Source organism: Oncorhynchus masou, chromosome 22 (genome assembly GCF_036934945.1).
Source record: "Oncorhynchus masou masou isolate Uvic2021 chromosome 22, UVic_Omas_1.1, whole genome shotgun sequence".
Classification (NCBI taxonomy): domain Eukaryota; kingdom Metazoa; phylum Chordata; class Actinopteri; order Salmoniformes; family Salmonidae; genus Oncorhynchus; species Oncorhynchus masou.
Window position 1 is genome coordinate 37949919 of NC_088233.1, and position 11624 is coordinate 37961542.

Consider the following 11624-nt stretch of genomic DNA (forward strand, 5'->3'; position numbering starts at 1 on the left):
GCGACTGTGCGCCGGAAGAAGGTGGTACATGTTGCTGGCGGGAAAAACATGAAAACGATCAGGATTTGTCAAAGACAGAATAAGCGTTAACGCATTATGATATGTACCTAACAATGTCTAGTTAACATTTACATTTAAGTCATTTGGCAGACGCTCTTATCCAGAGCTGCCTATGTTGCATCTCTCTTCTTATCCTCACCCCCTCTGTGTTTTAGTTATATTTCTGCGAGCAGTACGATGGTTCAAATAATCATAAATTCAAGGTAAGACTTGTCAATCATCTGAATTCTTATTACACGGCTTCTGTCTGTCTTGTCGCAGTATAAAACATTGATTCAGAATAGTGTACCTTACCTAGCTATGTATTTAATTTCATAAGATGTTAATGAACAGAGTTAGATCTGTCAGCAGTATACCACCCTGCATCCCACTGCTGGCTTTCTTATGGAGCAAAGCAGGATTGGTCCTGGTCTGTCCCTGTATGGGAGACCAGATGCTGCTGGGAGTGGTGTTGGAGGCACACTTTCCTCTGGTTTAAAATAATATCCCAAATGCCCCAGGGCAGTGATTGGAGACATTGCCCTGTGTTGGGTGCTGTCTTTCAGATGGGAGGTTAAACAGGTGTCCTGACTCTCTGTGGTCACTAAAGATTCCATGGCACTTATTGTAAGAGTAGAGATGTTAATCCTGGTGTTCTGGCTAAATTCCCAGTCTGGCCTTCATACCATCATGGCCACCTAATCATCCCCTGTTTACAATTGGCTCATTCACACCCCTCCTCTCCCCGGTAACTATTCCCCAGGTTGTTGCTGTGAATGAGAATGTGTTCTCAGTCAAATTACCTGGTAAAATGAGGGTTAAAAAAATAAAACATGTGTGTCAATCAGTCTGTTGTAGTGTGTTAAAGATTAATTTATGTTTAGTGACTGCTTGATGTCGAGTTATGTAATTGGTGAGTACGTCTGTTTCTACTCCCCTATCCATCCCTGTCCAGTGTGGATGGGGCTGGTCCTGCTGAGTGGCTTCTGGTTGAACTCCAGGGGGAGATGGTGTCCAGGCAGAACTCTGGACTGGCTGGGAACCTGATGGGAGATCTGCTCTACACCAAAGAGGTACAGGACAACATGGCACTATAATATAGTGTTAGTACACTCTTCTCTTACCTCACCTCTTTCCACTCTGAGATGTTTTTTGTCTTCACCTGTATCCCCTCCCCCAGGGTGTGCCTGTGCTCATCGTGGGACACCACATCCTCTATGGAAAGGTGGTCAAACTGGAGAAGCCCTTCGCTGTCCTGATGAAACACTCCGGCCTCCCGCAGGGGGACGAGGTTCCCATGGAAACCAACCATCAGAACCCCACCACCTACTCTGTCGCCGCCCTCATCAAGAAGAAGCTAATCTTCAAGACTCGCCCAAAGCCCATCATCACTAATGTGCCTAAGAAAGTGTAGTAAAGTACTTGGTCGTTTGCATTAGGGCTCACTGTCATTAGGGCTCAAAACCCTTTTTACTGACAAATTTGACAAGTTCAGATTGTCCCTCTTTGTTTCAGTGTTCCGTTTTGTGCCTAATGACCCTGGTCACCTCTTGTGGGAAGAAAGTACATGCTGCTCTCTTAATGACTTCAAATCCTCAAGTATGGAGCACACAGTGCAAGACTGTATTTGGGACACACTCCTCTGGCTTGAGGTTATCGACCACTGGAACTAGACTGTGTTTGTTTAGATATGTAAGTGGTTATGCTCCTCGAATTTGCTGTATGCGGTGGTGTATTAGTAAAGTCAAGATATTTCAATCATTTTTGCATTTTTGTGACATGATTTAATGTGTTGATATGCCATTTGTACTGTGTTTATTTTCAGATGGGAAAGAAATCAGTATGACAGTGGAATGAGCATGTTTTTATTCAGATACAAAAACATACAGTTTTTCAACCGCTGTACAAGTGTAAAAAATAAATGTTCTGATTGAAATTTAAATACAAAACCTTTTTCCAAAAACATGTATTTTATACTGTATTTAAATATGTTCATAATGAAATACATGGGTGGTTACAATACTTTATTTTCAGCTATTCTATACCAGTAAAACTATATGTGTTATGTTGTGTATCAATAGCCATATGCTGTTGCTTGATTCTGAGAGTTTTTTTAAATAGTTTTTTTTACCATGCTACTGTTAGAAATGTTATCTGTTGGTTAATTACTTCTACATGACAGTTATACCTACCTGTTCTAAATCTACATATCATCCCTAAATGGTAATATAAAATAAGTCTTATCTCTCATCCATGTAACTTCACAAATACAAGTGTAGCAATGTTGAGCTCTAGAGACAAACCACACTGAATTCACCTACCATGATGTGCTAGCTACATCATACTATAAACATGATGTAAACAGCTGTTTCATGAAATGTCAGAACTCCACAATTCCTTTTAAATATAAGCCTGTTCTTCACCCCATCATTCTTAATGCATCTTCAAAATATCTTTGTAAATGTTCAATACAGAAAATATATTACTTTGCAAAATTCTTTGAAACATTGCCTTTTGTAAACATTGAATGATGTATGAGCTGAGCTGCCATGGCTTTTTGGTTAGGCTCAACAGTTGTTCTGCGGCATTGAGAGAATGCCTAGAACATTCTGGTATCGATTTTAAGTCACGTTAAGACTTATTGAATAGTTCTATAATTATATTCAAACAAGTTCTATTATAATAAAGTTTTTCCATGTAAGATATACCTACAAAATATGGGTGGACATCTACTGTCACTCAGCGTTATGAGACCCATTGACTTATTGTCAAACACGAGTGGTCGGAAACTGTCACAGCTCAAGGGTCTGAGTGTACATCAGAGGCAGGAAGTATCAAGGAAATCAAAAACGGCATGACAAATATAACTATAACAAATACTATAACAAATATTGTATATGATATCTACACACCATACAACATCAATCGCAGTCATCTCTGTATTTGATTTATGCCTCTAATTTCTTCATGTAATCCCAATATCTATACCACTGTGAGTCTTATTACACAGTCACATTACATACACCCTTGAAAGTAGAGGGAAACATGATTCCTTTGGCTAATGTTGAGGTTGCAGTTTTGAGCCCCAACAACAGCAATCAGGAAAGAAAGTCATATCACCTTTGATCTCCTCTGTGTGGTCATGGAAATATACTGTACCGTCAAATTGACCTACTGCGCCAGAGGCTGAGCAACCCTGTACACAAGCGTTGTTTCTTGTGTCTTGTTTGCACTTTCAAGTTATGCAATTCTCACTGAATAAAATAATATTGACACAACTTAAAAAGCACAAGAGTGGAAACTTCCACGACAGTATCTTCATTCTCCAACAACAAAAACATGTCAACTTAGACATGGCACCTACACTAATACCAATGGCCTTGTTAAAAGGGGATCATGGTTTTCTATTTTCTTATTCTGGATTTAACAACTAATAACAGCAATGTGGAGTTAGTACTTGCATTATACTAATGGTCAGGCATGCGTCAAAAAACAAGTGGTCTTTGGTCATAGCAGTTAACATGATGGAATGAATGGTGGATTATCCTCAGTTGGTAAATGATATCCTGTAATGAGCATTGATACTGTATGTAATGTGTATACAATGTGGCACTCATACAATAAAATGCCCACACAAAATTATCTGACTCATTCAATTGGATGTAAATATCCTTGCAGGCATTGGAAGATTAGACTATTACCATATGAGCTAAACTTTTATCTTGGGCACTGTTCAACAGCACCAAAAATGTATTTATGAGTTATGTATAAATATTGGATTGTCTTTAAATTACTGTATTAAAGAAATACAACTGTAGATCATTGTGTCACCTGATTGAGGCAAAGAGGGCCCTCCGTACATGTGTCTTACTGTCTCTATGTTCAGTCAAACAACTCAGGCTGGAGACATATCAACACTGCTTCATACTGACACATATACTTGTTTTGATAAGCCCAAACCCCCAGTCCTGTGTCATAGCTCTTACAATCTGTTGTAAACGGGTTGTATGATAATGTGCTTTATATCTATGGAAAGCACCATGCCCTTGTAACTCATGACCACTGGTAGAGCACTCTACAACACATTCATACCACATATGTCCCTTAGAACCAGAGGTTTAGCACCATGGAGACAGAATGGCATGAGAGGGGTGGGGCCAAAGACTGGCTCAGCTGTTCCAGCAGCACCATTGAAACTGATAATTGATTCATGTCTTATGCCTCTGCATACGACAGGTGGTATTGCTCCTCCCTCTTGTTGCAGCGTTTGGCTACTATAGCCAGGTAAAGAACCAGCAGGATGACCCAGTAGCAGGCGTACAGGATGGCCCCAGCGATGAGCAGGGCTTTCTCTGTCTCACTGAAGGGCTCCTGGGTCTCACAGTAGATGGTGTATGCCACCCCACCCAGCAGCACAGCCCCCCACACTGTGACAGGCACTGCCCCAATGAAGTTCACCACAATCTTCCTCCGCCCTGATGTTCCCCAGCCAGCCTTGTTGATAGTGAGCAGGGCAAAGATTTTGGCTGGCAGCAGGCTGGACATGTAGAGGAGGGAGTAGAGAGACATGAAGATCATGACCAGACTGCCCCTCAGGAAGCAGGCGTAGGTAGCCTTCACCATGCCAACCAGCTGCACTGTCAAAAGGAAGAGAAGGATGTTCCACAGGCGCCCACGGTAGAACAGGTGGACCACTGTGGCAACCAGGAAGAAGGGGAAGAAGCCTGTCACCACAGACTCGTAGGTCATCCAGAGGCTGTGCTTGTGGAACCAGAGAGCGTTGTACAGCCACTCCCTGAAGTAGGACTTGCTCCAGCGGGTCTGTTGGTTGAGCCAGCGGAGGTAGCGCGTTGGCGTTTCAGTCTGGCACTTGGAGCGTGCGGTGAACTTGGTCTTGTAGCCGAAGCTGAGCACGCGGTTGGTGAGGTGGCGGTCGTCACCGAAGCTGCACTTGCTGCCCAGGAAGGTCTGGTGATACCAGGGCTCCAGGAACTGCTGCAGCAGGGAGTTACGGTACATTCCCAGGGGACCACTGATACACTGCACACAGCCAAAGTAGGACTGGCAGGCCCGCTCCACGTTGAAGGCCATCCAGTAACGCACACTGCTCAGGAAGGAGAGCCACGAGTCATACTTATTCAGGATCTGAAGGGAAAACAATAAGAGGATAGGAGAAACTGTTGCAGATGATTGATTCAGTGTACTAGTATAGGAAGGAAGACAATAACACCATTGTGAAGGGTCTTCTTGGAGAAAGAAGTCTCTCACCTGAACATCTCCACCTACTCCCCCCACCTTTGCATCCTCTTCTAGAATCTTCAGCATCTCTATGGTGCACGCTGGGTCCAGAACTGTGTCTGAGTCACACACCTGCAATGGCACACACATGGAGGCCTTATTTCTACCCTTATATATATAACTGACATGAAGCCAAGTTGGTGGTAATGTGTATTGGTTTAGACAGTGGATTAATCTGATTTGATAATCCATCACACAATAGGGCATTGATCTTACTATTGACGTTACGATAGCTGTTGGGATCATACAGTATGTTTACAATACACACTGGTCTACATTAACAAACAAGTGATTAACTGTCTATTGATGATTGAGAAATACTCAGGACGGCAGCCTAGGGCCACAGCAGGTGTTTTAGTTCCATTGTGTTTCATCAGATGCCACTCAAGTTACCTGAGATAATTTAGAGACTGATGACAGCACACAGGTGTTCCAGAAGCACACAGGTGAGGGTCAGCTGAACAACTGAACTTTGACCCTGACAATGCAGTAATGCACTGTGTATGTCTCAATCTGCATCTTTGTTTTTATAACAATCCACAAGCCCAGGAGCAACACAGAAATATCAGTCTCTTGCTATAATGTGTAATAAAAGGGTGTGTGTTTGTGTGTGTGTGTGAGTATATGTGTGTGTCTGCATGTGTGTACGTGTTCGCAGATTTGTGATATTGTTCACTAATCGAAGAGCATCAAAACAAGGCCTTGTGCCAATGTCTGTGGAGACTCAGTCACAATGAGGTTAGATTACCTATTTCTATCAAGCAGGACAGATGACACACTGATGCAAAATTCAACCACTGAGAGAGACTTACCTGCATATAGTCCACAGAGTCTCCCAGGGCTTTGAAAGCTGTGTACATCACCTCTCTCTTCCCTCCCCACTCCTGCATGATACAGGAGTAGCGACAGTTTCTCACCAGCCTGGCCACACGTGCAGCCTCCTCCGCATGCAGGGACGCTGCTCTGGCCCCCCCTCCGCCCACCCCTCCACCCCCGCCCCCGTCACTGTGGTAGTTCCCCTTCCACACCACACTGCCGGCCTGTTCCGCTCCACCCATCACCTCCTGGAAGATGTCCATCATGTAGCCGTCCTCCGGCCTGTTCCCGTCCACCACCAGCACCACCTTCAGGCCGGGGAAAGAGATGCGGCGCACGCTGCGGAGGCACTTCCTCAGGTAGTCTGGGTCCTCCTGGTAGGCAGCGATGCACAGGGCCACAGAGCGCCGCAGGTGCTGGGGCTGGGCGGGGCTGCGCATGTGTCTGTGCTCCAGGAAGGCAAACAGGCTCTGGAGGAAGAGGTGCAGAGATAGGATGGCTCCGTACAGGCCGAAAGACAGGTGGTGCTGCTCTGTGTGGATGAACTGGTAGCCAGTCACGTAAGCCAGCAGGATCCCAAAAAGGACCACAGCGGCAAAGAGGGTGGTCGTCACGATATGCAGCACAGTCCTACAGCGAGAGGGCATCTGGAGGGAACAAGAGAGGGAATGGATTCATGATTCCAGAAAGAACTGATGGACGAAAGACAGAGCTCATCCACTGTGCACAGACATTCAAAGTCTAGTTTTTATTTACATTTGGTTGAGTTGTCAACTAACATGAATTCAATGTGAAAGAAAAAAAAATGGAACCACGTCAATGGATTTAGGTTAAAAAAGACTACATTTACATTTTAGTCATTTAGCAAACGCTCTGATGCAGAGCGACTTACAGTGCATTCATCTTAAGACAAGCACATTGTTCGTCAATAAAGTGTCTTTCAGCAAAGTCAGACCTATTAAGGGGGAAACAATGCCAATGTTAGTTCACAAGTCTGGGGGGCTGTGGGATTATTTAAGATATCCTTTGAAGAGGTAGGGTTGTTGCAGATGTTTTCAGAAGATGGGCAGGGACTCTGCTGTCCTAGCTTCAGGGGGAAGCTGGTTCCACCATTTGGGTGCCAGGACAGAGAAGAGCTTGGACTGGGCTGAGCGAGAGCTGCCCTCCAGAAGGGGTGGGAGGGCCAAGAGACTAGAGGTTGCAGAACAGAGTGCTTGGGTTGGGGTGTAGGGTTTGAGCATAGCCTGAAGGTAGAGAGGAGAAGTTCCTCTTGCTGCTCTGTAGCCAAGTACCATGGTCCTTTAGTGGAGTTGTCAACTGTGATGGAGAGGTCTTGGAACAGGCAGGTCTTCCCTGGGAGGAAGAGCAGCTCAGTCTTGATGTGTGACGCCACCTGGGTGTCAGAAGGGGGGGAAGAGAAAAGTTGTTGTGTGTCATCCCTTACTTTAATGACTTTTTTACAAATTCAATAAGTTCTCAACTTTGATTCAACGTCATCACATTGAATTTTCCTGTCTTATCTGTCACACTCTTCATAACCAGTCTTCTTCTGAAACATAAATAACTATATCCATTGTTCATAACACTAAACATGTAAATATGAAGATCTAAACATTATCTCAAAAATTCCAAATGAAATGACCCCACCTACAGAAAGCTGAATAAACATGGGGAAACAACATAGCCATTTACAACCTTTAAACATTAAATGAAAATGAGACCAGTTCACTGAGTTAGACATCTGCTGTTGCCCTCCCTCCCCCTCCCCCAGGTTAATTACTTTAATTAAAGACCAGACAGGGCTTGGAAGGCACTCAGGAGTGGCCAGAATGGAGGACAATCCCCCCGTTCATTGATGAAATTACCTCCCTGTGCCCCCTGCTTCGGTTCTGCTGGAGAAAGACGGCCTTCATTCACAGACCTCATATCATAACATCCACTTGTAGGGAAAGCATTGGCAGAAATGGAATTCATAAAGTGAATTTACATCATGGTCCTCAGGCAGTTTACCACTCATCTTTTCTATACAACCTGCATTCAATGTAATAATACTCTGTAAGCTACTTGTAGGCATTGTCAATACTGTACACCACCAGGATAAGTAATACACTACCTGAACAGAATTTCCATAATATTACGTTATTCCATTAATATTCCACCATGCCTGATATTGCATCTAGAATTGCTTATGTGAAAGTGAGTGCAGATTAATTCAGTGTCTACTGACAACACATATACAGTAACTATTCCCCTCTGAGGGCCAGTCTATGATCTGGGGACCATGGGGGACAATAAGAGTGTGAGGCAGCCAGCACGCCATTAATGCCCCCTGGGCATACAGGAGATGACAGGCAGGCAGACAGACTAATTAGAGGGCCACATTCACTTTTGTGGGGGGGGGGACTGCACGTTGGACTGCACAACCGATGAATAAAACAATGAATAAATGAAACAAAGAGTAGTTACTCTTTTTATGCCATCTTGAAAATGTAGAGTAGTTGAGTAGTGTCACTGATCACTGATGCAGAACTCCATAGAATTCCGGCCTTTGCAGTGGCTCATCACCAAACATACTGTATAATCACCTGGAATTTCTGGACCCAACCCTTGTTTTCAATCTCTCATTAACATCTTCTCAATGAAAAGAGAGAGAGAGAGAGAGACCGCACTGGGCACAAACTGATTCAATCATATGTTCTTTCAACGTAATATGTCAACGCATTGTGACATGGAATCTACATGGAAAATACATTGGATTTGAAAAAAGTCTTCAATGTAAACTGTTGGGAGGGTGAAATTTCAACCATAGTATTATGCCATCATGGTAACCAATTTACAAACCCTCTATAAAATATGTTGAATTTGTACCTTTGAAACAAAGCCAGATCTTCAATGTAATATCTGCTAAAAGCAAAAAAACAATAGGCTGTGAAGTACCTCCTACTTAATCTATCTACAGCCACCCTTTGGTCTCCCATCCAGGGTTTAACCAAGCCCAGCTTTGCTTCAATATGTATCACTGACTTTTACCCATGTGCTATTGTGAGGATGATTGCTGAGAAATATCCACTTATTCACTGTTGCTAACAGTCATTCCAAAAGGTAGATTTAACAAATTAAATGTAACTATACTTTATCACTCATATATCATCAATGATGCTATTAATCCTATATAGCATTTGGAAAGTCATCAACAGCTATTGTATAAATTCAACCCAGGGTTCAACTAAAAAGAGACAAGACAGATAGGCCTAAGGTTTCAAGCTTTGGCTGATTTCAAATGGAATCTACAAGTTAGTAGTCAAAAGTAATTTAGGAGACTCTTTACTCAGAGCGACTTACAGGAGCAATTAGGGTTAACCTTTACTGCAGTGGGCTAAGTCAAGGTCACATAGAGTGATTCTTGGTAGTCCTAAACACATCTACTTTGAAACACACCTCACACACATGGTTATACGCAACAACAAAAAAAGAACACATCTGTACCATGTCAGATATGGAGTTGAAATGTATTACATTTTGGGTTTGCATCCCAATATTACACTTTATGTACAGTGTCAGTCAAAGGTTTGGACACACCGACTCATTCAAGGGTTTTTCTTAATTTTTTGTATTTTTTCCCACATTGTAGAATAATAGTGAAGACAGCGAAACTATGAAATAACAAATATATGGAATCATGTTGTAACCAAAAAAGTATTAAACAAATCAAAATATATTTTATATTTGAGATTCTTCAAAGTAACCACCCTTTGCCTTGATGACAGCTTTGCACACTTTTGGCATTCTCTCAACCAGCTTCATGAGGAATGCTTAGCCAACGGTCTTGAAGGAGTTCCCACATATGTTGAGCACTTGTTGGCTGCTTTTCTTTCACTCTGCGGTCCAACTCATCACAAACCATCTCAATTGGGTTGAGGTCGGGTGATTGTGGAAGCCAGGTTATCTGATGCAGCGCTCCATCACTCTCCTTGGTCAAATAGCCCTTACACAGCCTGGAGGTGTGTTGGGTCATTGTCCTGTTGAAAAACAAATGATAGTCCAACTAAATGCAAACCAGATGGGAATGTGTATCGCTGAAGAATGCTGTGGTAGCCATGCTGGTTAAGTGTGCCTTGAATTCTAAATAATTCACCAACAATGTCACCAGCAAAGCACCCCCACACCATCACTCCTCCTCCATGCTCCACGGTGGGAACCACACATGCCGAGATCATCCGTTCCCCTACTTTGTGTCTCACAAAGACACAGAGGTTGGAACCAGAAATCACAAATTTGGACTCATCAGACCAAAGAACAGATTTCCACCAGTCTAATGTCCATTGCTCGTGTTTCTTCATCCAAGCAAGTCTCTTCTTATTATAGGTGTCCTTTAGTAGTGGTTTCTTTGCAGCAATTCGACCATGAAGGCCTGATTCACAGTCTCCTCTGAAAAGTTGTGTCTGTTACTTGAACTCTGTGAAGTATTTATTTGGGCTGCAATCTGAGGTGCAGTTAACTCTAATGAACTTATCCTCTGCAGCAGAGGTAACTCTAGGTCTTCCTTTCCTGTGGCGGTCCTCATGAGAGACAGTTTCATCATTGCGCTTGATGGTTTTTTAGGTCTGCACTTAAACAAACTTTCAAAGTTCTTGAGATTTTCCACATTGACTGACATTCATGTCTTAAAGTAATGATGGACTGTCACTTCTCTTTGCTTATTTGAGCTGGTCTTGCCATAAGCCGGATTTGGATACAAAAAGATTTCCCAAGCTTTAAACATCCCAAGGAGCACTGTGCAAGCGATAATATTGAAATGGAAGGAGTATCAGACCACTGCAAATCTACCAAGACCTGGCCGTCCCTCTAAACTTTCAGCTCATACAAGGAGAAGACTGATCAGAGATGCAGCCAAGAGGCCCATGATCACTCTGGATGAACTGCAGATATCTAAAGCTGAGGTGGGAGACTCTTTCCATAGGACAACAATCAGTCATATATTGCACAAATCTGGCCTTTATGGAAGAGTGGCAAGAAGAAAGCCATTTCTTAAAGATATCCATAAAAAGTGTTGTTTAAAGTTTGCCACAAGCCACCTGGGAGACACACCAAACATGTGGAAGAAGGTGCTCTGGTCAGATGAAACCAAAATTGAACTTTTTGGCAACAATGCAAAACGTTATGTTTGGCGTAAAAGCAACACAGCTCATCACCCTGAACACACCATACCCACTGTCAAACATGGTGGTGGCAGCATCATGGTTTGGGCCTGCTTTTCTTCAGCAGGGACAGGGAAGATGGTTAAAATTGATGGGAAGATGGATGGAGCCAAATACAGGACCATTCTGGAAGAAAACCTGATGGAGTCTGCAAAAGACCTGAGACTGGGACGGAGATTTGTCTTCCAACAAGACAATGATCCAAAACATAAAGCAAAATCTACAATGGAATGGTTCAACAATAAACATATCCAGGTGTTAGAATGGCCAAGT

General features: G+C 43.1%; 2 protein-coding genes across 2 annotated transcripts; one reads left to right on the forward strand and one right to left on the reverse strand.

Moving 5' to 3' along the window:
• Nucleotides 1–35: 35 nt before the first annotated feature.
• On the forward strand, nucleotides 36–2534 carry chtf8 (CTF8, chromosome transmission fidelity factor 8 homolog (S. cerevisiae)). The gene is made up of 3 exons (XM_064930083.1): nucleotides 36–263; nucleotides 995–1112; nucleotides 1220–2534. Exons 1-3 carry the CDS (start codon nucleotides 238–240, stop codon nucleotides 1451–1453), a joined length of 378 nt encoding a protein of 125 aa, XP_064786155.1. The 5' UTR covers nucleotides 36–237; the 3' UTR covers nucleotides 1454–2534.
• Nucleotides 1883–6800, reverse strand: has3 (hyaluronan synthase 3). The gene is made up of 3 exons (XM_064930082.1): nucleotides 6150–6800; nucleotides 5308–5409; nucleotides 1883–5184 (listed from the first exon to the last, which is right to left on the reverse strand). Exons 1-3 carry the CDS (start codon nucleotides 6798–6800, stop codon nucleotides 4255–4257), a joined length of 1683 nt encoding a protein of 560 aa, XP_064786154.1. The 3' UTR covers nucleotides 1883–4254.
• Between the last annotated feature and the right edge of the window lie 4824 nt (nucleotides 6801–11624).

Excerpts from the sequence above, each read along its gene's own strand:
- chtf8 (XM_064930083.1), top strand. The coding sequence starts at position 238 with ATGGTTCAAATAATCATAAATTCAAG. Across the intron at positions 264-994 it reads CAAATAATCATAAATTCAAG|TGTGGATGGGGCTGGTCCTG; the intron begins GTAAGACTTGTC and ends ATCCCTGTCCAG. Across the intron at positions 1,113-1,219 it reads ATCTGCTCTACACCAAAGAG|GGTGTGCCTGTGCTCATCGT; the intron begins GTACAGGACAAC and ends CCCCTCCCCCAG.
- has3 (XM_064930082.1), bottom strand. The coding sequence starts at position 6,800 with ATGCCCTCTCGCTGTAGGACTGTGCTGCATATCGTGACGACCACCCTC. Across the intron at positions 5,410-6,149 it reads ACTCTGTGGACTATATGCAG|GTGTGTGACTCAGACACAGT; the intron begins GTAAGTCTCTCT and ends GTGCCATTGCAG. Across the intron at positions 5,185-5,307 it reads GAGTAGGTGGAGATGTTCAG|ATCCTGAATAAGTATGACTC; the intron begins GTGAGAGACTTC and ends TTTTCCCTTCAG.